General features: G+C 42.9%; 2 protein-coding genes and 1 long non-coding RNA gene across 10 annotated transcripts in view; 1 reads left to right on the top strand and 2 right to left on the bottom strand.

Moving 5' to 3' along the window:
* Window positions 1–8,432, bottom strand: part of OXNAD1 (oxidoreductase NAD binding domain containing 1) — a 40,673-nt gene extending 32,241 nt beyond the window's left edge. For 2 of the 8 annotated variants that reach the window (XM_015068491.3, XM_015068493.3), the window contains exons 1-3: window positions 8,082–8,432; window positions 2,599–2,750; window positions 674–800 (exon numbers count right to left, since the gene is read on the bottom strand). In XM_015068491.3, the coding sequence (XP_014923977.1) occupies window positions 674–787 (114 nt within the window). In that variant the 5' untranslated portion in view covers window positions 788–800; window positions 2,599–2,750; window positions 8,082–8,432. Of the gene's footprint in view, window positions 1–333; window positions 398–673; window positions 801–2,598; window positions 2,751–8,081 lie in introns of those variants that run through there. The other 6 variants (XM_015068487.3, XM_015068488.3, XM_053221492.1 and 3 more) reach the window with 6 other exon arrangements.
* Window positions 8,433–8,629: 197 nt separating this feature from the next.
* Window positions 8,630–16,062, top strand: DPH3 (diphthamide biosynthesis 3). Its single transcript, XM_015068495.3, has 3 exons — window positions 8,630–8,888; window positions 9,423–9,497; window positions 13,624–16,062. Exons 1-3 carry the CDS (start codon window positions 8,781–8,783, stop codon window positions 13,687–13,689), a joined length of 249 nt encoding a protein of 82 aa, XP_014923981.1. The 5' UTR covers window positions 8,630–8,780; the 3' UTR covers window positions 13,690–16,062.
* A 249-nt stretch (window positions 16,063–16,311) lies between these two features.
* LOC106971595 (uncharacterized) lies at window positions 16,312–22,005 on the bottom strand. The gene is made up of 4 exons (XR_001429702.3): window positions 21,745–22,005; window positions 19,108–19,401; window positions 17,460–17,542; window positions 16,312–16,596 (listed from the first exon to the last, which is right to left on the bottom strand). It is a non-coding gene; the product is annotated as an uncharacterized LOC106971595 (long non-coding RNA).
* Window positions 22,006–25,538: the final 3,533 nt, after the last annotated feature.

Below are 25,538 nucleotides of genomic sequence, written 5' to 3'. Positions count from 1 at the left end.
GTAAGCGATGAATCACAGGAATCTACCCCCCAAACCAAGAGCATACTGTATTCACTGTATGTTAGCCAATTTGGCAATAAACTGTATTAAAAAAATAAAATAAATCACTGCATTATACACCTTAAACTAATGTAACACTGTGTGTTAACTATACTTGAATTAAAATTTGAAAACTTAATATGTCATATGTCCTATCAGAAAAGGTTCTGAACAAAAAAATAACAAACTCTCCTGGATTGTCCTTCAAAGGGATTGAGGCGTTCCCTGTGAGCCAGTTGTAACCGGGTGCACTGCCAAGCCTCGAAAAACTTGCCGTCACCCAAGTATACAAACCTCCCGTCGAATGACATTTGCAGTTCTCTCCAAGTGATCAGTTTTCCTTTTGGATTTCATTATGCTTTAATAGAAAGTAAAATTAGATTATTAAGTATTATCTTCACAAAAATAATGAAATTAGTTTCCCCCGTAACATCATGACTGTTCAAAATGCGCTGTAACATTATGGATCCTAGAAAGTGGTCGGTGAAAAGCTGCACGTCTAACTAAAGCTTAACGGTCTACCACAGGCATGCATATATGAGCCAGATGTTCTGATGTGCCTTCAGGAGTCCCACGGCCATCCACAGGTCAGGGCTTTGAATCACCTCAAATGACACCAGGGCCAAAAACTCACCTTGTGAGAGTAAGGTGGCGCAAAGCACCGGACGTCAATCTCAGCGAAGCAGCCTGAGTGCAGATGGTGCCAACAGAGCTTCGCAACAACCCAGGAACTACGACAGCAGCACATGCCATGGTGCTTCCTGGGTAAACATGAAAGTTAAACCATTTTGAGAAAGCAGGGAAATATTAGACTATCTTAGGGGCCAATGAAGAAGAGTTTGGGTTTTTGCTGGTACTTTTATGTGCTGCTCTAACAAAACAGCACACATGTTAAAGGCCTAACTCTACTCTGACATAGTTTCTGCCACTATTTAGAGCTGATTCAACTGATCTCCACTGTACGGACATATGTAATCAGCGGTGCCATCGAATATTCCTGCTATCAGTTTCCACAATCACTAACCAACCTCACGTGACTCATCTTATGCTATTATGGGAGACTAGATTTTATAACTGCCTAATAATTGTATTCCTCTCAAAGAGCATCACAGAAGTCTTTAACATTTCTTGCTAGATAAAGTACAAGGAGCAAATTTTCTGAGGTTCACAGCGATGAAAATAAACAAATCACGCCTACGTGCAGTAACATAGATGAGTATCATTAATATCACGCTGAACGAAAAGAATGAAAACCAAACTCCGAAAAGCATATTCTGTGAGTCCAGTCATATAAAGTACAAAAAACAGACTAAATTAATCTATCAAGTCAGAAATCAAGTTAGCAGTTATCCTTGGGGAGGTAATAATCACCATGCTATTTCTTAATCTGAATGCTGACTGCATGGGTATTTTCATTTTGTAAAAAGTCATCAAACCCCAGAAGATTTCTAGGGTATTAAAGATACTCTGCACGATACCATAGTGGTAGTGATAGACACCATTTGTCTAAATCCACAGAACACACAATACCAAGAGTGAGCTGTAAACTACAGCCTCTGGGGGGATTATGATGTGTCAATGCAGGTTCATCAACTCTAACAAATGTGCTGCTCTGGTGGGGGATACTGATGATGGGGAAAGCTACACATGTGTGAAGGGAGGGAGTACGTGGGAAATCTCTGTACTGACTCCTCAATTTTGCTGCAAACTTAGAAATGCTCTTAAAAAAACAAAAAGCATTGAAAATTAATCAAGCTATCTTCCTAGGATTTAAGCACTTCTGTTTGTATATTTCAATAAAACACAAAAAACAGAAATATTATCCAACATTGCAATTAAAAAACCTATAGGCTTATCAAAAAAACAGCACGGATCAGGAGTCAGATGATCTATTTTTTTGGTTCCTACCATTCTGCTATCCTCTGCAAATTTCTGAATATTTCTTTGCCTCCGGTGGTCCCTTTTAACATGTTATATCGCAATATATATTTGTCCTATGTTAGTTAGAGAATATACGAAAATGTATGTAAACACTTTTTTCTAAGCTCTTTGGAAGGTACTATATATAAATTAATTGTAATAAATTTTGGGTTAGAAAAATTCAAGCTGTGTGTGCTTACATTCCTACTCCACATTTGTTAAGTTAGTCCTTCATCTGACAAATACTTATTAAGAGTCCATTATGTGGCAGGCACTGGGGATACAGACATAAACAAAACAAAGACTTTCTTAGAGAGCTTACATTTTAGAAAATAGAGACAGAAAAGAAATAACAGTAAATAATCAAGGGATGATATAAGTCAGTAAAAACCAAGTCATATCAAAATGCACTACTTTCTAACTAGTCTTTAAAAAAGCTAAAAGACCAACTTCCTGCCACAGTACCTTGTGGCATCACTGTGGATATAAACATGCTACTCACCATTTTTCTCTCTAGTAAATGAAAGAAGCATAAGGCCTTTCATCTCACGTAAGACTACTAAATGTAGTCTCTCTCCTCTGAATGTGCTAAACCTAAAATGGTGCAGTCATTGTTGAAAGAAAGAAGGTGAAACTTACTTTAGAAGTCCATGAGATTTTAGAAGTCATTAAGTATGTGGCTGGCTGACTGACATGTAACACTTTGGTCCTGGTATTATACTGAGACCTTTGGATATACACCAGTTGGAACAAGGATGGTGTTTCCATATACTGAAATTCTCACAAAGTTCCTGCAATGGCAGAGACAACATGTAAGAACCAAGTTCTGGAAACTGTTAAAAGGCAGTCTTAGCTGCAAAAGGAAAGGCTCATTATAATCAGCAAGCATCACCTCACAGCAAGTCTGCGCTCAGCTACCTCCTATCCATCAATTCTTCCTCCTTGGGTTTCCACTTTTCTGATTTTTTTCTCTTATTGCTTCCTTTTTTCAGCTTCCTTGGCCTGTCTTTAACTCTTGATACTTAGGATATCCACCCCATGAAACACCAGACCAAAGGCTGGTTACATGTCAGTTCATGTAACATGTAACTTCAGTTACATGTCACTGAAGGCCAAGTCCCCTGATAAAATTTAACTGATACATAGTTAATATGGTAACACTGTTCTGTTCTGGCTCAGTGCTTTAGACAACTATTGCTAAAATAAATTGTCCTCAATTAAGATATGCCTTTTGGTCATTATGCTGTTTAAAGGGTCTACTCAACTGAACTTGAAAATAAGGAAATGGGGGCACCTGGATGGCTCAGTCAGTTAAGCATCCATCCAACTCTGGATTTCAGCTCAGGTCATGGTCTCATGGTTTGTGAGATTGAGCCAGGAATCAGGCTCCGTGCTGTCAGTGCAGAGCCTGCTTGGGATTCTCTCTCTCTCTCTGCCCCTCCCCCACTTGCGCTCTCAAAGTAAATAAACTTAAAAAAAAAGAAAATAAAGGAATGTTAATTTTTAAAAGTTGTTCTCTCTAAAATTCTAAAATCTTATTTTTTAATGCTAGTAACCATGACCAAGGGTGCCATCTACTGACATATAAAGGGTATTTTTTATCAATTGTGTTCAAAAAGCTTCCCAAAGCAGTAAGGTAATAAAAATAAAAACCAAAACCTACCCACTTTTTGACATACATCCAATGGTTTCATATACTCAATGTAAATATTTAATTACCTCTTGAAAATTAACATACATTAAGGATTTTCTAAAATGATACAAAGAGGGGCGCCTGGGTGGCGCAGTCGGTTAAGCGTCCGACTTCAGCCAGGTCACGATCTCGCGGTCCGTGAGTTCGAGCCCCGCGTCAGGCTCTGGGCTGATGGCTCAGAGCCTGGAGCCTGTTTCCGATTCTGTGTCTCCCTCTCTCTCTGCCCCTCCCCCGTTCATGCTCTGTCTCTCTCTGTCCCAAAAATAAATAAACGTTGAAAAAATAAATAAATAAATAAAATGATACAAAGAAATACTTCATCAATGTTTCTATTCTCATAGGCCTTACCTCAACCAAAAAATTCTTAATCAACTCTATTTCTGAAACAGAAAATTCTCATAAATGCCAAATAAAACATAACCACTTATACAGTAAAAAAAATTACTGCAGGCAACAGATTAAGCTTACGATTTAAAATGAACTATACTGGTTCAGTAAGTACACTCTGTTTAAGAATTGCCGGGATGTCAGACACTATTCTACACCGTGGAGACACAATAAAGAACCAGACACAGGGCGCCTGGGTGGCTCAGTCAGTTAAGCGTCAGACTTCAGCTCAGGTCATGATCTTGTGGTTCTTGAGTTTGGGCCCTACATCGGGCTCTCTGCTGTTAGCACAGAGCCCACTTGGGATCCTCTGTCCTCCTTTCTCTCTGCCCCTCCCCCACTCATTCACCCCTCAAAATAAATAAATAAACTTAAAAAAAAAAAAAGAACCAGACACCAAGCCCTTCTCGTCATGAAGTTTTATTAGTGTGTCCAATCAATAATAATAAACACATAATTAATGAGACAAATATAGATTACAATGAGTATGATAAAGGAAATAAGTGGGGGACCCCCACTCATTCACCCCTCAAAATAAATAAATAAACTTAAAAAAAAAAAGAACCAGACACCAAGCCCTTCTCGTCATGAAGTTTTATTAGTGTGTCCAATCAATAATAATAAACAGAAAATTAATGAGACAAATATAGATTACAATGAGTATGATAAAGGAAATAAGTGGGGGAGTATCAGGAAAGGTCCCTCTCGAGAGACATGTGAACTGAGACCCGACTGATGAAGAAGAGACAGCCGAGCAGACAGCAAGGGCAGAGCCACCAAGCAGAGGTCTGATCACAGAAACAAGCCTACTGTGTTACAGGAACCACAGCCAGTGTGACTGGAGAGCAGGGAGCTAGGTGACAGTGACAAGAGAGGAAGTCCAGCAGGTAGACACTTGCCAGGTGACATCAGACCATGGAAAGAGTATGACCTTTATTCCAAGGACAATGGGAAGCAACTGAAGGGTCTGAATAAGCCAGGAAAGGTTTACATTAAAGGATCTAATTTACATTGACTGAAAGACCTAATTTACATTTATAGTAAAGGACCATTCAAACTACTATGTAAACAATGGATCACAGAAGGCCAAGAGTCCCCAGTTTTAAGGCTCCAGTCTAAGAAGAGAGCAGGATAAAGCTATGAGATGGCAGAAGTAGAAAAACAGAGAGCCTATTTTGGAAATAGAGCCCTATGACTTGCTAACAGATTGGATGAGGTCTGGGAGTAGTTAAAAAAGAGAGGAAAAAAAAAAAAAAAGAACCACTCTAAGAGCATTCATACACTGAAATAAAGTAAATTCACAGAACTATCATAGCACCCGTTGATTCAGAATCCTAAGTGTCATTAAGGAATCAAAGCGACTCCCAGCATTTGGCATTTGGTAAGTGAACTCTAGTGGTTCACGAGTTACGAGAGTGCTTGACCTGAAATCGGTGGAAATGCGTTCAGGCCTGACTCCTTCCTACTTTTTCATCTAGGGCCAGTCACATCTTAACATTTTGAAATCAAATGCCAATAGCACTTCACTGGATTGCTGGAAGGAACAAATGTCTATGCAAGTACCTGGCAAGCAAGAGTTACTAAAAAGCAACTCAATTCCATTAACCCCTGCCCTCTCCTCCCTGCATAACAACCTAGAGAGGTTATCGGTTTGATACCGCCAATAAACTCGCCTCAGCCTGATACACAACACCCAGGTGCTATTCAGAATTATAAACTAGTTCTAAATTCGATCATATGCTGAGAATTTTGGCCAATATTATTTTCCAGACCAGCAGTGTTAACATTTTATGATTTAAACAACTTTTTTAATTTCTAAGTTTGTGATTGCAAATGATCCTATAGCAACTAGTAAGTCTGCTTTTGTCACACTCCCAAGGTCCAAAAATGTCTCATTACAGAACATTTCCATTCCCTTTCAGGAATAAAAGTTTAGTAGTCATTGTAATGTTTTATTGAGAGATGCTGGGTGGGGTTAAAAAAAAAAACAACTGCATTACACGTGTGGTTATGGTTTTACTTTCTTCAGCACAGTATGAACTCAAAACTGGGCAGAACCATACAGGGAACCGCTGCTGGCCAGACAAGGCATATGGCCAACAGCTGGCAGGATGACAACAGTATAGGAAGCCAAGGAGACTCCCAAATCTAGGTCTCAAGGAAACCAGCACTGCTCTGGCAGAAAACCTCTGAGCTCCAGGGCTGTAGGTTTCATCCAGCTCTGCTTCAATGCCACCCTATCACAGACAACATCAAAGTTCATTAAGAGCCTAGGTTCTGGAGACTGACAGATCGGAGTTCTCACCACAATTTACCGCCACTTACCAGCTTTGCCTCCTTAGGCAAGCTCTTCAGCCCCTAAACAAGTTTCCCAGTGTTGATAATGGGATTAATATACCTACACCTCACTGGGCTTCTTTAATGACCTCATGCACACAAACCATTTGATAATAGTGCCTGACAAATAGTGTTCATTATAATTAATAAGTAGTTCACTAGTTTTTCTTTTTCCATTTTAGGTAATACAAACTCAAAAAAAGTTGGAAAGTTACAAAGAAATTATACATAAAATATATATATATATTACCCAACAACTCCTGTAACTGTTAGGCTACTGACCTCAAACTTTAAAATTCCCCGGCAAATTGTTTTTGCTAGGTCCAAACTGCTTTCTAAAAGGCCTACCAATTCAGACTTCCAAAAACCAAATATGAATGCACCCATTTCTGCACATTCAAAAATGGCTCATCTTTAATTTGTAGGTACTTATGCTGAGAAGCACTGAAGAACTAACGATGGTTCCCAACCTCAAAATGATCACTGGGACTAGTGAACAGACCCTGGAAGACTGTCTCTTGTCCTCCTGTCTCCAAGATACTACGTGGGAAGTATATGTGTCTACAGAGATACAAGGAGCAGCCATGGAGCTGGGTGGGCTTTGCTGGGATTTCTCCTTTGCCCAGTCACTCCAGAATCATCCCACTTAATTTAACAAGTGTTTCCTAACTGCTGGGTAGGTCTCCAATTATGCTAATATGAGGCCTTCGAGATAACCTTCTACCAACTTTTATGTAACTTACTGATTTTCTCCCAGACTCCTTTTCAAGACTTAAAAGAGCTAAACCATGTGGAGCTACACCTCAGTGTGCACAAAATTGGTAACTTCATGCAAACCTTTGAGTATGTATATATAAATAAGCATAGGAATGTGTGTGTGTGCAAGTGTTACCCTCAACATACCATGTAAATATAAATGAAATATGGTATAAATAATTGCTAACCAAGTAAAACGGGTAACTTCCGTGCAAAAGTGGAATGTGAGATCTGAACGCAATCTTGTAAATCATCTCTAACCCAACCGCTTTTTAGTCAGAAGGCAAAATAAGGCTCAATGAATGTAAATATCCAGCTCCCAGAGCAAGTTCCCAACAGTCAGATTCTGACCCCACATCTATTTCTCAAAGTGCCGTTTTCACTGCATTGCATTCCTAACTTTGAATAAATGTGGAGTGATGGAGGGGTACCTCCCATGGAATCTCCTTGCACTAAAACAGGCACTAGCACTGCCTTCAAAACAAAGCACCTTTTATTTGCATTTCACTTTAATGTATACAGAGGTCTCAGGGTGATAACTCTGTCTGCAAATAACATTCCTTTGACAAAAAAGAAACCTGGTTCAAATAAATTAAATACTTTGTTCGGAGGCTTTGTGGACAGACAGGGCCTTCATTTCCTAGACAGGTGGTTTTGGTCAAGATATCCAACTCTGTTATCTTAGTCTGAACATCAATAATACGGAGTAACATCTAAACTCCCAGGGTTGATATAAGAATCATACTTAGTGCAATACTTGGTATATAGCAAACTCCCAATAATAAAAGGTGGTGTCATTACTATTATTACAAGTCATTGTCATTAATAATGACACATGCTTGGCAAACATAGGACTAGAACTCAGCCTGCCTCCCCGGCCGTGGTCCTCTCAACACAATTTAGGGCATTTGAAAATAATCTGGATTAAGGGAGAGAGGCGGGGATGTACCTGAATGGCCGAGCGCAGCCAGGAACTACAAAGTAGGCGTCGCCCTGGGCTCAAGGTCACTCGGTGAATCAAAATTCCAAGTGGACTTTTCGTCCGTCACCGGAGAGGCAGGAAGGGAGGTCCAGGAGGCAGAGCTGCTCCTGCCGCCGCCTGAGACCTAGCAGAGGAGCGCCCTCCTCTCCCCAAGGGCGTTGAAGGCCGGGGGGATGCCACCAATTCCGCAGACTAAGGCCCAGGCCTCTCTAAACCCGGCGGACTTGAGCTAGGACGGCAGCCGCAGTAAAGGGCCTCCGCGCCTCCGGCGCCGCGGGGACTTCGCTCGAAGACCTGCCAGAGCTCCACCACCCGCGCGAGACAACTTCCGGTGTCCCAGACGACGCGTCAGAGCGGCGCAAGCGATCCCCACATTTTATTGGTCGGTGCCTCCGACAGCCGGCGCGGTGAGCACACCACCTAGCAGCTGGCGCCCTCATCCAGGGTCTCCGCCCCCTAGCTCAGCCATCTCCATGGTGACCGCAACCGGGTCACCCATTTGGCCTCGAAAGCCGGCGTTGCGTCTTTGTGTATGCGCCGGAAGCGATAGTTCCTGAGCCGGTGCCCGCTGAAAACACCCGGCTGGGGCCCGCGCGGGAGAAATTAGACCGTCCCGGGGCAGTGTCGGCTGGCGGGGACGACAGGCATCTGCCGACCCCAGTGACAATGGCCGTGTTTCACGACGAGGTGGAGATCGAGGACTTCCAATATGATGAAGACTCGGAGACGTATTTCTACCCCTGCCCGTGTGGGGATAACTTCTGCATTACCAAGGTAACTTCAGGGCCCCTCCCGGCGACTCGTCGGAGCAGGCGCGTTTTCGCTCTTGCTACGTTCTTTCCGCGGTCCCGTCACCTTGCATCTCACAATTTTCCACGCCCTTTTTGCCCTGTCTCTGAGTCGCCGTAAAGTTGATACCCTGATTTGACCGTGGCACATCGTTCTGGCCTTTAGTCAGGCGGAGGGCTGGAAGGTGGAGGTGGGAAAGGTCGGATGGCGGGCAGCTGCTATGTTGCCATCCTCCTCCATTTAGGATCCCAGTTCTTTTGGGAGGAAGGGACGCGTTTTTTTTTAAGTCTTCCCAGGGGTTTGGAGGCGACTGAATCTTGGCTAACCTTCCCGGGTATTTTCAAGTAGCGCTTCGCGGGAGAAATAGAGTTGATATCTCTCTCGGCAGGCCTTTTTGGCCCTCACATACCTTGTCGGGAGACGAGCCACAAAGGAGCTTGACCGTAAGGGTGGAAAGAGTTTGGGAGGAGGAGATCGCAAAGGGAAGACAATACCGTACGGTGTTTGATTTTGTTATAGGAAGATTTGGAAAATGGGGAAGACGTGGCAACGTGTCCTAGCTGCTCTCTCATTATAAAAGTAATTTATGACAAGGTAAGTCGTCGAATTTTAAAAGGTGCGGGGGTGGGGGGAAGTGGTTGGAAGGCAAGGACCTAGAGCAGTCTGTGATATGTAAGTGCAGGTAACTCATTTTAGCTTTGGAGAAGGCAATAAAGAAAACTGCGTAGCTAATGAAAATTATTGATTACACATTAAATAGAAAAATAATCATAAAGATTGACAACCTGTATTCCTCCTTTATTTACTAAGTAATTAAAATTGTTGAGAGCTCCTAGACTTATTTTGGAGGGAACAATTGTATAGTGTTTCTTCCCTGGCTTATACATATAAAACTCTGCATTATCATGTCATAGCTGCAATTTTACAGTTTCATTTTGGTCTTTGTCTTACTGTTTTTCACTCAAGGATATTGACAATAGAAAACAAATGTTCTGGGGCGCCTGGGCAGCTCAGTTGGTTAAGCGTCCATCTTTGGCTCAGGTCATGATCTCACGGTTTGTGAGCTGGAGCCCCGCGTCGAGCTCTGTGCTGACAGTTCAGAGACTGGAGCCTGCTTCAGATTCTGTGTCTCCCTCTCTCTCTCTGCTCCTCCCCTGCTTGCTCTCTGTCTCTCTCTCTCTCAAAAATAAATAAACATTAAAAAATTTTTTTAAAAAAAAGAAAAGAAATGTTCTTATTGCCCACCCCTACCCCAACTTTGGTCTGTACTTGGAATGGAGTCTTAAGTAAGAAGTTTGACATTGTTTCATTTTTCCTTTTTTTTTTTTTTTTTTTGGTGGTGGTGGGAGGGAGATATAATTGACATATAATAGCTTAACATTCTTAAGAATAAACTCTAAAATGAGTATAGGGAAGGTGAGAACAAGGCACTTAGTCTCATGAGAGAAGCAGGCTATAATTTGGAAGCTTACAGATTTATTCCTATATTAAAATGTGTTCTGGAACAAAAAGAGAACAGAGTAAGGGAGAGAAGGAGTGTTTGTATGAGAGGAGGTTGCAATTTTAAATAGGGTGGTCAGGGCAGACCTTCCTGAGAGAGGCCTTATTGAGCAAAGCTTGAAAGAGGTGAGGGATTGAGCCCTGGGGGATAACAGCAGTCCAGCAAAGGGAGCTTGCAGTGGACAGGCCCTAAGGCAGGAACAGGTCTGTTTTTATTGAGGAACAGCAAGTGTGACCAGAGCAGAGTAGATGAGGGTGAGAGAGCAGCCCAAGGTGAAATTAGTGGAGTGGGGCGATCACAAAGGTGTTTATGGGCTACTTTAAGGACTTTTGCTTTTGCTGTGAATGACACAGGGGACCAATGGAGGATTCTCAGACAAAGGAGCGCTATGATACAGCTTAAGTGAAAAGACAGTGATTCTGGCTGTTGTGTTCAGAGTAGACTGGGAGGCAGCAAGGATAGGCGTTAGGATATAGCAAGGGTAACAGGAGGCTGGTAGACGAACCAAGAGGAGAAGATGGGTGGCTCGGACCAGGCTGTGGCAGAGGAGATCATGAGAGGTGGTTGGATTCTGGATACATTTTAAAGGATAACGATTCTTTTTTTACTGATTGGGTATAGGATATAAGAGGAATCAAAGATGATTTCCACATTTGTGGCCTTCGTAACTAGAAGGTTGGATTTACCGCCAACTGACGGGGAGGTGTCTGCAGGTATAGGGACCGGAGCTGGAGGTACTAAGTTTAGGAGGTCTACTTTTGATCCAAGTGGAGAGCAAGTGAAAATGCAATTTGATGTGCAAGTCTGGAGTTCAAAGAGAGAGAGAGAGATCAGCTGGTGCTGTAAATTTTGGAGTTACCAGCACACAGATAGTGTTTAGAGCCTTGAGACTGGATGAGATGACCAGGGCTGTGAATACAGATAGAGATGGACAAAAGAAAGGACTCAGCTCGGACCCCTCCCAACGTTAAAAGGTCAGGACGGGAAGCAAGGAAACAGCAGAGTTGCCTGAAGGAGGAAAACTACCGGTCTCATATCCTGGAAGCCAGATGAGAAAAGGTGGAGGAAGGGAACACCCTTGTCAGATGCCACTGAGAGCGAACTGACAGTCAACCATTGGCTTTAACAGGGAGGCCATTTGTGACGGTGGTGAGAGCAGTGTTGATGGAGTAATGGAGACAGAGCCCGATTGGTGGAAAACTTCTTGGAGAGAATGAGAAGAATAGGAAGCAGCAAGAGTAGACTTTTCTTTCAACGATTTGCTGCAAAGGGGAGCAGAGACATGGGGCAGTAACTGGTGGTGATAGAGGATCAGGAGAGGGTTTAGGGTGGTAGACATTCAGCTACATGGGTGAATGTAGACACAGGAAGTTAGATTTAACCATGGTTGTGGTTTTGTCAAGTAGGTAGGAGGGAGTGAGGGAAGAGGGATTGTGATAATTGACTGTGGACTTTGAAGTAGGTCCAGAAAACAGAGGAGCAGCGACGATACATCGTGTGACTTAAGAGTCAAAGTTGGTGGGTTGTAGAGAGGGAAGGAGAGCAGTGGCAGAAAGAGCAACCAGTCCCTCCTCCAGTTTCTGTGGTACCGGTGCTCTGAGGGAACACAGCACCACCACTTGCGAGGCTATAGGGGAAACGGTGCCCTTAGGGGATGGCCTGTTCTCGAACCCAGCATTAGGGTCATTTGGAGCTGAATAACCGTTGTACAGAGCTGTAGGGTGTTTAGTAGCATCCCTGGCCTCTGCTCATTTGATGCCAGGAGCACGTCCCCCGAATGTCTCCCAAATATTGCCAGATGCCCCCTGGAGACAAAATCAGCACGCCCTTCCTACCACCTCTTGAGAACCACTGTATTAAAGCAGGAAGACGTGGTTATGTTTTAAAGAAGGGGTTGAGAATATGGAGCAATGTGCTGGTCACAGACCATAAATTTCAAACAGCAAGTTGGGGTCGGAGAGGAGGTGCTAGGTGCTGGGCAGGAGTGAGAGAGCGATGACACGATACAGGCTGACCCTGCTGGGGATCAGACTACAGGAGATGAGGGGTAACCTGGAAGGCAGAGGTTTCTTGTAGCTGACATGAGCCAGGATAACTAATCAGAGATTGAAATGCATTTACAACATAGCTGACACTGCAGATTATCTGTGTGGGGAAATGCATAAAGAGCAATCTCTTTTAGCTGGAAGAAGTAATTACCTTGGGGCGCCTGGGTGGCTCAGTCGGTTGTGCGTTTGACTTCCACTCAGGTTATGATCTCACGGTTCCTGGGTTTGAGCCCCGCAGCGGGCTATGTGCTGACAGCTCAGAGCCTGGAGCCTGTTTCGGATTCTGTGTCTCCCTCTCTCTTTGCCCCTCCCCCACTTGTGTGTGTGCTCCCTCTCTCTCTCTCTCTCTCTCTCTCTCTCTCTCTCTCTCTCTCTCTCTCAAAACTTAATAAATAGACTTAAAAAGTGGCACCTGGGTGGCTCAGTCTGTTAAGTGTCTGACTTCAGCTCAGGTCATGATCTCACCGTCCATGGGTTCGAGCCCCGCGTTGGGCTCTGTGCTGATGGCTGAGAGCCTGGAGCCTGCTTTGGATTCTGTATCTCCCTCTTTCTGCCCATTCCCTGCTCACGCTCTGTCTCTGTCTCTCAAAAATAAATAAACGTTGAAAAAAAATTTTTTTAATAAATAAATAGACTTAAAAAAAAAAGTAATTACCTTGAAGAGGATAGGCATTTGAATGACCACATATTGAATTTGGGAAGTTATAGTGTAGTAATTAATACAGAAACTTAAAAGGTGTGACATGTGTTTATAAATGTGATTTCTGACAAGTGGATGCTCTGTGGTGAAGGGGGTGGGCATGCTTGTTTCTCAGATAAGCTGCTTTGAATTAAGTGTGAGTTCAGGACTAAAAACTGAAGCACCTTTAAGATGATAATTTTGGTGCCGACACTGACTCTGAACAAGGATGAAGTGATACAGCAATGAAAAACTAACAGCTGTGGGGTGCCTCGCTGACTCAAGTCGAAAGAGCGTGTAACTCTTGATCTTGAGGTTGTGAGTCCAAGCCCCACGTTAGGTGTGGAAATTACTAAAAAATAAATAAATAAACTTTAAAACAAATCAAAATAAAAACGAACAGCTCGATTGATTCTGCAACAAAACGAAAGTCTAATATTGATGCATTTGTGACACACTCGATGATTAATGTAATTACTTGTTCTGTCTTAGGATCAGTTTATGTGTGGAGAAACAGTCCCAGCCCCTTCCACTCACAAAGAATTAGTTAAATGCTGAAGAAGATTTTAGGAATCCAAATGCTGAACATTTGGGAATGAGCCAGGCTGGAAAAATCAAATGCAAAGTTACTGGCTTCTTCCTGAGGACAACCATTCTGTAGTTGGCTCTTCCATTAGAGCGTGGATCCTTGCCTTTGGCTGCCAAGTTCATCTCCAATTAAAGAAGCAAATGCACGACACGACATGCCTGGATTTTGTGCTTAGAACTTTGAATTGGATGTGTTGTTAATTTTCCATGTGAATTTTGTGTCTCACACCTGTTTTCTTCCTTATCCGATCACAGCATCATCTACCTCAAAGTCATTAGGATTCCTTAATAAAAGGGGGGATTATATTTTTGGTTTAGTTATTAAGATGATTAAAATTAGCCCTTTCTTTGAAATCGGACATCAACTTTGCTGTTCTAAACTCAAATTAGCTGCTTTGTCCACATGCACTTTCAGTTCCCACTTCTCAGTCTTGCATTCATTAGAATGTTCATGTTCTGTTCAGCATGCCACTTCCATTATACTTCCTACATGGAGTTCTGCTCGTGGAATTAGAAAATATACTGAGCTCACCCTTTTTCCAGAGCAAAAAGTGAGTAAGAAAGAAAAGTCAAAAAGTGAAATGGTCAAAGAATCTGGCGTTTCCTTATCAATCTTCCGCATGTTCCTCGAACATTGGGACAAGACAAAAAGAAAAGCAGCCGAAGGAATGAAATTGGTAGCAGAATGAGAGGAGGGAAACTTGCCAACTTATAAATTAAATGCTTGAATGGTTTTGCCAGGTCAGAGCAGGTAATAACTGCGTATCTGGGTCTTGTTTGTTTTTAGATCAGGCTAATGAAATTGCTTTCGAGATAGGGGTTCGTGTCAAGGCCTTGCAGCTGGCAACAGTGCTTTCAGCGTTACCTCAAAATCGACTCACTGCCCCTAAAAGGCAAAGCTTCTACAGCAACTCTTGGTTTGCCGAGGATGAACTTGAAGATGAGATGCCGACTCTAAATAAATACGTCCCTGGGGATGCATCTAACAAGTGGTTATAAGCTGTACCTGAACCAGACGTGCATTCTTAGAAGTGTAAAAAGAATTTATAAAGACAGGCTATCAGACTTCCTTTGCTACAGTGTAGTAGCCAGAAATCAGAATCGCTTACACGAAAATTCAAGATTTTCTTTTATATGCACAATTTTCCTATGTGTTTATAAAGTTTAAAAATTCACTGATGTCCGGCAGGTTGTTTTGGATGGGAACGTTTCCCGCAATTGGAAAAAAATAGCTTGCCAGAACATGACCAGTCTGTCGCTGGTTGATACGTGTGCTTCACACACTCGCCAAGGGTTTAAATTAAAACAACTAAGTGGCCTTTTTAAAAAACAAAACAAAAAACCCACAAAAAAACACCTTGCAAAAGCATGGTTATGTGCAGCTGTTACGTTAAATCACCAAACATTGTATGCCAGAAGTGCATAGTACATTATATGGTATTATATAACATATTCACGGAATGAGAAGTCTCACTGCTGTTCAGGGACACACTGATGCCCCAGAAGAATCCGCCAGTGAATTTGAGCCAATGGCAACTTAGATGAGAGCATGTTATATGCTGACTGCTGGGAATTAACTCTAAAGAGAAATGAACTGTCTCATGCTCGGATTTGATGGTTTTGTAAATCCCAATATTAACTCCTTCAGCTGATGATGAATTTCAGACAGGAACAGGCACCCCTGATGTAGGTCTACTGTGAACATAGAAGGAATAAAAGTTCCCAAGTCCAAACATCCCAGGAGAGAAAAAGTGCACTGGCAGTCAGTGATCAATGATAATCTGCAGTGATGGGAGTGATTCTGTTTCCAGAATTTGTTAACTGCAAAAGAACAAGGTTTAATCCTATGTTAAGCAGAAAGTAACACAAGGGCCTTTGGGGTATGACTAGAGTTCTTTGTGATGCTATGTGCCTTGTGGACTTTACCAGACCTTTCAGACCACTTCTGAGAACTGATTTGTAATCTAGGCTGTCTCTTACTAGCTTTGTAGTCTTTGCAGTGGATTTGTCACTTCTACAATTAGGAGACCAGATCGGGTGATTTCTAAACTGTCAGTACTAGAACTTCAGCCTTCATCGCTTGCGGGAGCTGAAATGGTCATTGAAACCTTTATAAACTCAGAACTAAATCATGAACTATTAGAGAAGGAGACCCCATGCTTCTTTAGTAACTTAATGTTACCACACTTCAGAGTTTGAAAATAGAGTCGGCTATTTAAAGGATTCTGCATATATCTTCGTGTACACCTCCAGAACCACTTTAGGGAAAGCGCCCAATGCTTTTGATTGCTGTGCATATTAATTTATTATCAGGATACTAAATAAAGTCATAATTCAAATCCATTTGTTTTCATGTAGCTTTCTTCCCCTAAACACCAACATTTTGTATTAAAAGGTTTTGATACCATTTTCTATGAGGTAGAAAGAAGCCTTCACCTGCTTCGGGAAATTTTAAGTAAGTTTCTTGTATGGATGGTAGAGTTTTTAAATGGGAAAGAAATTGTCACTGTTTTTTTAGTTTGGCCACATGGGTTTTGGTTGTGGATTTTTATTTTTCCTGGGGGAAAAAATAGCTGTGAATCAACTGGCAGTCAGGCAAAGAGTTGAAGGTTGATATTTTATTTTAAGGCTGATGATCAACTCTTGCAGTTGTTTGAGAGCCCAGCTCTGGTCAAGACAGTTTGAACCTCAGTTCGTCCACTATAATCTTGGACAAGCTACTGAATGTTTCTGTATCTCTATGTCCTGGTGTGTGAAATGCAGACCATAACACTACCTCTTTCCTGTGGTTGATCTGTGGATTCATTCATTCCGAAAGTGTGTGTGGAGCGCCTGCCACATGTTAGGCACTCGGTAGGGTCTCTGCCATCATGGAGCCTGCAGGCGAGTGGAAGAGGGGAAGTAAGATTACAGACTGTGGTTACGGCCCAGGAGGAAACAAACTATGTGATGTGACAGCTTCAGTAGTTGTATTGATAAAGGGCAGACACAAGGCATCGCAGGTGGGGCACTTCTTCTGAGACTTGAAGGGTAAGGGTGAAACAGTCCTTGTGAAAATAATTAAACGAACTAATGACTAAAACATTTAGTACAATACCTATCATATGTGCAAAATAAAGGTTAACCATTCTGATTCCAAAAGGAATTCAACATTGTTTTGAGCATTGATAGCATTCTTAGAATAAATATGAAAAGTGCAAATTATTGGACACCCTTCCCCCGCACTTACTGAATCTGGGGGCGAGTGTTAACAAGCTCTCCGAGTGATTCTGATGCAGCTAACATTTGAGAACCACTGATCCAGAACCAGTGTTCAAACTTGGCAGCACATTGGAATTATCTGAGGAGCTATACACGGATGCCTTAGAGAAGCTGATTTAATTGGCCTGGGTGCAGCTTGGACACCAGGATTCTTAAAGCATCTCCCTGGTGATTCTAATGTGCAACCAAAGCTGAGAACCACTGGACTAGAAAAACAGGAAATTCATAATCGCAAAGTACAGAGGGTCCAATTTTTCTAAGTGGTCACACCTGCTTTGTGGAGAAAGGCGTGTGGACTCAGTTGACCCCACACCTTGTATTCAGGCATGAAATCAGCCTCAGCAAGTGACCCAAGAGCCCAGGCTGGGCTAATGAACAGAGTTGGAGAGCGCCAAACTGGGCAGTCTCTGGCCTGCGTCCCTTGTTCAAACAGACAATCCCATCGTTTCTAGCACACACTCTGGCTGCTAATTACATACCTTACAAAAGTGACAGCTTCTGCAGGTGTGAGCAATTAGGATTTCTCTAACTCCATTGGAGGATGCCTGCCACTCCCTGCTTCCTACAAAGCAAATTGCTCATGATTACATATTTGACTGGGAAACCATTTTACAAATTATTCCTTGTTAAGGGCTTGAAACAAAGGACAAATGAATAGGGAATCACAGTTAAAAATACTATCCCCTTGCTCACAAAATGCTTACATGGGGGAGGTGTATCTAAGGAAGTCAAATGAGGGGCATTTGACAGGGGAAGGGGTTCAGTAAGAGGTGGCTCCCAAATAGAGGTAAATGTCTAGTAAGGGATGAGGCATCCCAATAAGTGGCACAGAGCCACAGGTGCTATTCAGTGGGTCAACACTTGAGACCCAGGCAAGTAGTTCCCATCTGAGACCTGATCATGGTAGCAGGGTGCAGTCACTAAGCAAAGATTTGGGGGCAGATTTCATTCTTAGAGGGGAACTGAGTTCTTGGATAGGGTCAAATGTTGAACCTTTGGACAAAGATGAATGCCAAGATTGAGAGTGGAGAAGGGGGGGAAACAAACTGTTAATGGGCACTATCTGTGAAGGCAGCACAGGCCATCCAGGGTCACCCCAGAGGGCACTGGGTCCCAGTCTGCAGTCCCAAGTGACAGAAATTGGAATATTACTTCCAATCTTTCTCTGGTGGCCAGTGCTAACTTAGGACCACACAGGGGAGGGCATTCTGGAAATGTAGTTGTGTAGTCCCAGTTTAACCAAATTAGCACCACATACAATGTTGGGAAGCCAAGGTGAGAGTGGGGTACTTCATTTGTTCTTAAGCAGGTAGAATGATAATAGCACGATGTCATTTGGATTACATGTGATGTTGATACCATTATCCCAATGTTAACTGGAACCAAGTTTTTGTTAATGTGTCGAGTATTGTACTACAAACCACCCAAAACTTAAAGCAGTAGTCGTTTGTTCTCTCTTGTGTCTAGGGATCAGCAGGAGTTGGCTGGTGACTGTAAACAGCAGGCTGCAGCTGGTTCTGGTCCCATGCCACCCTTCTTCCTCAGACCCGGGGACTTGCCAGGACAGCAGTGCAAGAGCCATGTCTGCCAGTTTTCCATTGGCCAAAACAAGTCACGTGGCCAAGCCCAAAGTCAAGGTGCAGGGAAATACAATTCTCCCATGGAGGTGGTGGGTAGGGAAGGGGTGGCTATTTTTGGAAAGTAATCTAAGTGTCAGGCTTGGCATTTCAATCCAATACTTTTGACTCCAAATCTCATGTTCTCTCTTCTCTGGCTGTGTTGGAATAATTGAAAATTTTTCCAAGTGATAAAATGGAAGCAGTTTGAAACATTAAAATAAGTCAGCCACTCTCATGTTGCTGGCCAGACATCAGACAGCAAGCCCATGGGACTAATTTTTTGCTAATTTTTTGTGTTTTGAGATGAGCGAGTCTTTGGCTGTGTTTTCCATATTCAAATTCAGAGCAATGTAACTCTAGTAATAACAGATTATTTCCAAAGTCTGCCATAAATATCCACTTGAAGATATTGAATTATTAGCCCTAATTATAGAGAGAAATGGAACATAGGCTCATATGATATCATTAAAAGTGAGATGTAATACTCATGGGAACCTTCACTACCCACCTTACTGACATGTCTGTTTCCTGCTTGCTGGCACTTTGGGATGTTCATTTTGAATGTTTTTATGAAAACTAATTCCCTGATACATTTCAGCAGTACCCAATGGTTTGTTATCCAAACTGTTTCAAATCAGGTGAGCAGCTCTTGCTTCAAGTCTCAGGTGACTGTGGTACCATATCTGAAACCTTGAAATTTAGACCTTTGACACAGTCCACCAGATACAGCTTATGTTTCCAGCCAAATGTGGCCTACTCATGACTTGTCCATCTGGCATGGCTAAGCACTCAACACACCATGCTGAGGGGGAAAAAATCAGTGAAGTTAGAATTGAAGCAGGACTTTCTGCTTATAAAAGTGTTAGGATTGTTAGTAGTTAGCCCCCAAATGGGTAAGTACTCTTATTCAATCAGTAAATATGCTCCAAGGTATTTTTGTTTATGAGAATTGGGCCTCATCTCTTCAAAGGGCGATTAAAGAAATAGAATTATATTATGGAGACTCTTTAAGAACAGGATGGAAACGTTTTGCTCCTCTAAGTGACCCAAAGGCATGCATTGATAGTTAGGGATTAGAAACTTGGTTCTTTGCCAAACTTAACCCTTATTCACCATCACTTTTTTTTTAACTTTATTTTTTATTTTTTAAAATTTACATCCAAATTAGTTAGCATATAGTGAAGCAATGATTTCAAGAGTAGATTCCTTAATGCGCCTTACCCATTTAGCCCATCCCCCCTCCCACCACCCCTCCCATAACCCTCAGGTTTGTTCTCCATATTTATGAGTCTCTTCTATTTTGTCCCCTCCCTGTTTTTATATTATTTTTGTTTCCCTTCCCTTATGTTCATCTGTTTTGTCTCTTAAAGTCCTCATATGAGTGAAGTCATATGATTTTTGTCTTTCTCTGACTAATTTCACTTAGCATAAAGCCTCCAGTTACATCCATGTAGTTGCAAATGGCAAGATTTCATTCTTTTTGATTGCCAGTACTCCATTGTGTATATATACCACATCTTCTTTATTCATTCATCCATCAATGGACATTTGGGCTCTTTCCATACTTTGGCTATTGTCGATAGTGCTGCTATAAACATGGGAGTGCATGTGTCCCTTCGAAACAGCACACCTGTATCCCGTGGGTAAATGCCTAGTAGTGCAATTGCTGGGTTGTAGGGTAGTTCTATTTTTAGTTTTTTGAGGAACCTCCATACTGTTTTCCAGAGTGGCTGCACCAGCTTGTATTCCCTCCAACAATGCAAAAGAGATCTCTTTCTCCGCATGTTTGCCAACATCTGTTGTTGCATGAGTTGTTAATGTTAGCCATTCTGACAGGTGTGAGGTGGCATCTCATTGTGATTTTGATTTGTATTTCCCTGATAATGAGTGATGTGGAGCATTTTTTCATGTGTCGGTTGGCCATCTGGATGTCTTCTTTGAAGAAGTGTCTATTCATGTCTTTTGCCCATTTCTTCACTGGATTATTTGGTTTTTGGGTGTTGAGTTTGATAAGTTCTTTGTAGATTTTGGATACTAACCCTTTATCTGATATGTCATTTGCAAATATCTTCTCCCATTCTGTCAGTTGCCTTTTAGTTTTGCTAATTGTTTCCTTCGCTGTGCAGAAGCTTTTTATTTTGATGAGGTCCCAGTAGTTCATTTTTGCTTTTGTTTCCCTTGCCTCTGGAGACGTGTTGAGTAAGAAGTTGCTGCGGCCAAGATCAAAGACGTTTTTGCCTGCTTTCTCCTCGAGGATTGTGATGGCTTCCTGTCTTACATTGAGTCTTCCATCCATTTTGAGTTTATTTTTGTGTATGGTGTAAGAAAGGGGTCCAGGTTCATTCTTCTGCATGTCGCTGTCCAGTTTTCCCAGCACCACTTGCTGAAGAGACTGTCTTTATTCCATTGGATATTCTTTCCTGCTTTGTCAAAGATTAGTTGGCCATACGTTTGTGGGTTCATTTCTGGGTTCTCTATTCTATTCCATTGATCTGAATGTCTGTTCTTGTGCCACACCATCATTTTTAATGGAATCACTGCATGTACGTAACCAGGCAAGAGGAATGCCTGACCATGGCCAGATGGCTCCTGTTTTCTTGCTTACACACGCGTTCTGCCCCATCTGTGAGCTCAGTGGGTCAGGGCCCTAGGCAAAGAGGCCAAGGACGTTACTGGTCACCTCTCCAGGCCTTGTCTTAACTGTGAAACAGGGTGGGTGTGAAGAAAGAATTCTGAAGGTCTCTGTCAGCTGTGTTCTGATATGACTTTTAAGCAGGTGAACGATTATTTCTGTTCTCTGATGAAGTTGTCCTGTCCTGATTTCTATTCTCTGATGAAGTTGTCCTGATTTGCCTGAAGGAGCAACCTGGGGATGAGTGCCATGCTCTGGGCTGGGAGAGGGGACAGAGGAAGAGAAGGAGGGGGGAGCTGACAGGGGCCAGGCCCTGTTGGGGGAGCCAGAGCCCCACTGGACAGGAATGTTGACAGCCCAAGCCATGTCAGCAGCTGAAACCTCTCTGGGCTCACATGTTCTTCTTCCCAAGGGGCAGCCTACTTAATGTGAATAACATCTGTGGAAGCTTCACTCCAAGGCCTGAGGCAAACACAGCCCACTGGTTACCAAGCAAGGGGACATCTTACCCACCTAGCAGGGCTTTTGCATTCTGGAGCTGCGCTGTCCAACATGGTAGCCACTATGTGTGGTTTTTTTAATTTACATTTCAATTAAGATGAAATAAAATTAAGAAGTCAGTTCTTAATTTCAAGTACCCATGTACACATGTGGCTGTGGCTTGTGGCTACCATATTGGATGGTTCAAGTAAAGAACATTTCCATCATCACAGAGAGTTCTATTGAGTGGCTCTGTTCTAGATTGCAGCACAGTGCTCAACTGAAGAAATATAAAATGCCTCTCCCTACTTCCTCTTCTTATATGACCTTTCTTTCTTTGCTTGCATTAGAATGGCCCAGCAATTTATTCTGGGAGGCTGAAAAAGATGAGCTCTTTGATATCAAAAACCTGAGTTCACGTCTCAGCTCCCTTAAGTCAAGTTTACGATAGTCACTTTGTTTCTATGTCAGTAAAATGATGAGTTTTGAAGATCAGATGGGATAATAAACATGAAATTATTGATAAGCCCAATGAACTGTACAGATTCGCACCAAATGATGCACCAAGAGAAAAAGGAGGGGAGATTGTCATTAGAGTTCTATCAAAAAAGGGGTGAGTTTTGGAATAATATTGGTGGCTTTTCCAAGGGGACTGTAAAGGTAAAATAAGGATACTGTCTTTGAGGGAGAAAGCACCTATCTCCCATTTCTCCATCCTTAGGGAGACTTCATGCAAACCAAATGGGCCTAAGAAGAGGCACAAACTTTTGATTTTATAATGCAAGGTTGAGGGGCACGTGGGTGGTTCAGTTGGTTAAGTGTCTGACTTTTGATCTTGGCTCAGGTCATGATCTCACAGTTTGTGAGTTCAAGCCCCTCATCCGGTTCTGCAGTGATGGCAAGGAGCCTGCTTGGGATTTTGTCTCTTCTTCTCTCTGCCCCTCCCCTGCTTGTGCATGTGTGTGTGTGCACGTGCGCACGCATGCGTGTGCTCTCACTCTCAAAGTAAACTTTAAAAAAATAAGATAATGCAAGGTTGAGGTCCTTCTGACCCCTGGAACTATAAACACACCATGAAAAATGAACTCAGGAGTCTCTGTATGATAGGGAAAGATAGGATAAAATAGGCAGAGAGGGAAAGGTTAGGACCTGAGGTTCCTGGGTGGGGAAAAACACATGTTTTGGAACAATGCTTGGAGCATCTGACTATAGCAAACCCCCTCGGATAGAAGGTTCCTCTTAAGAATGTAACAAATACCACCTACTTCCCCTTAGGAATTTGACAAAAGACCTAACTGAAAAAACATGGTAGACCATAAAACATATGACCCACAAGGAACATTATGGCCATAGACCACCCCCTCATACTTGGAATCCAGCCAATCAGGAGTGGACAACCCAGCATCTAGAGTTATCAAGCCAATAAGGGTAGAACCTGAGAAGGAACGAGGGGGCAGGGAAGGGGACAACCAGAACCTGATAAAACAAGGACCCCTTGCCTATAGAAGGCATTCACCTTCGAATGCCCCCTCTCTGTAAAGAGAGCTTTCCTGCTGTTCTTCCTTTCCGAGCTTATACTCTCATAAACTTCTGTCTGCTGTTCGTTCCGTGTCCACCTCTTCATTCTTTGAAGCGGCGAGCAACGAACTCCGGGTTTTGAGGTAAAAATTCCTACAACATCTGGAGGTACTCAGGAGATCCTTACAAGGCCTACTCCTTAGCCTCTCAAGGAGATGAGAGATGAGAAGTTGTCCTTATTCCTTCTTCCACTTTACTACAGAAATTCATATGCAATCGTGTCGACTCCAGTCACTTCTGAGTTACCTCACATGTGAGTCTGTTGGTTCTTATGTAACAATAAATTGTGTTTGCTCTCTTCTGTACACACATGAAGAGGTCTTTTTGTTGGCAGGATTGTTTTATGGCCCCAACAGAACCAGCGAACACTTGGGTTTCTGATGTGGAAAGGAGGTGCCAAAGGGAAGGCCTCCTTCTGAAGGAGATGGGCTCAGAGGAGGGCAGGGCTGGGCTTCAGGCTGACTCGCAGTCCAGGGATGCTGCATTTGAGACCCAGGCCAGAGGAGAGCAGCAGCTCTGGTGTCCTGAGGCCCAGAAGTGGTGTAGGCCAGGAAGGGAGAGGAGTAGTATAGGCCAGTCCTGAGACTGCCTGGTAGTAGGGCGGCTTTCCACCTCCAGCATGGCAGACTCCCTGATAACTCCAGAAAAGTCCTTGAAGTGAAATTTCTGTTTTAAGTGCTACAGGGCTTCTTTGCCTTACATGAGATTTCAAATCACTGAGCTTTCAACAACAAAAGTCCTCATAGTTTCCTGGACGCTGAGGAGTCCCAGGTCATACTGTAACTTAGTGGTGGAAGCAGGTGGAAGATTTGGGAGCCTATGTGCCCTTGGCTGAATGGTGGTGAGTGATCACACACTAGTACAGTGCTACACAGGGGCAGGCCGAGGGCAGCCCAATGGCTGTAAGAACTAAGGGACTGAGGGACAAACGAGGGAGGGAACCACCTCGTCCTACCAAACCTGGCGTTGCAGGATTTTCTGTACATCAATACCCAGTCTTCGTTATCTCGCCGCTTCGACGAATGAAGAGGTGGACACGGAACGAGCAGCAGGCAGAAGTTTATTAGAGTATAAGGTCAGAAAGGAAGAATAGCAGGAAAGCTCTCTTTACAGAGAGGGGGCATTTGAAGGTGAATACCCGCAACCATAGGCAGGGGTCCTTGTTTTATAAGAATCTGGTCACCCCTTCCCTGCTCCCCGTTCCTCGTCAGGTTCTACCCTTACTGGCTGCACAACTCTAGGCGCAGGCGCTGGGTTATCCATTCCTGACTGGCTCGACTCCATTGTGTGAGGAGTCAGACTGGTCAATACTGTCCCTCGGTTAAGATAAGTTTTATGGTTTAGTTTTTTCAGTCAGGTATTTTGATTGTCAAATTCCTGAGGGAAACCTGAGGGGGAGTAGGTGATGTCTTACATTCTTAAGAGGGTCCTTACGCCTGAGGGGGTTTGGCGTAGTCAGATGCTCCCAGCATTGTTTCAAAATATGTGTTTTTCTCCACACAGGGACCTCAGGTCCTAACCTTTCCCTCTCTGCCTATTTTATCCTATCTCTCCCTATTATAATCCCCACTCTGAACACATGACTCCTAACTGCTATTATGAACCAGGACGATGACCGATCTAAACTGCTTCCTGCTGAAGGGGGACGATGACAGGGGAACCGCAGTCAGGGCAGGTTCAGAAGTCGATCCAGAGATCCGATCTAATGGGAGGGTGTTTGTTACATCTTGGTTTGCAAAATTGCCTTGGATGTCTTATTTTTCTGGCGTATACAACAGCGTCTACGAATGACACACAAAAAGAATATCAGACCAACAAGCAATATTCCAAATGCAGCGCCCCCTAGGGAGGAAGCCACAACATAGGAAGGAAAGCTGCATTGTAGCCATCCTAAAAATCCCTGGCATGTCTGGTCATAATTTTTTACCAATTTAACTATAGCTTTTCCTCCCTCTTCCATACTTATTTGGATCTGGTGATATTGTTGATTAGGATAATTAAGTACCTGAGCTAGCTCATGGTCCTCAATCCTCAATTCTTCCTTTGGCCATCCAGTTTCCATAGGAACAATTCCATGAGGCATATTTAATTCTACCTCAAGGAAAGATTGATCTTCCATATCCAGATTACTGTAAGTCTTATTAATCTTTTGTAAATGTATTCGACCAACGGTTCCAGTGTTGCACCATACTCCGGTATGATTTAGTACATGGTACATATGCTCACAGGTAAAACTCTCTGTGTCAGCT

Source organism: Acinonyx jubatus, chromosome C2 (assembly GCF_027475565.1).
Source record: "Acinonyx jubatus isolate Ajub_Pintada_27869175 chromosome C2, VMU_Ajub_asm_v1.0, whole genome shotgun sequence".
Classification (NCBI taxonomy): Eukaryota; Metazoa; Chordata; class Mammalia; order Carnivora; family Felidae; genus Acinonyx; species Acinonyx jubatus.
This window is presented reverse-complemented; position numbering and strand designations above follow the sequence as displayed.

Bases quoted from the DNA above. Each gene is read 5' to 3' on its own strand.
- DPH3 (XM_015068495.3), top strand. From the start codon at position 8,781: ATGGCCGTGTTTCACGACGAGGTGGAGATCGAGGACTTCCAATATGAT. The intron at 8,889-9,422 runs GTAACTTCAGGG...ATTTTGTTATAG, and splicing joins ATAACTTCTGCATTACCAAG to GAAGATTTGGAAAATGGGGA. The intron at 9,498-13,623 runs GTAAGTCGTCGA...GTTCTGTCTTAG, and splicing joins TAAAAGTAATTTATGACAAG to GATCAGTTTATGTGTGGAGA.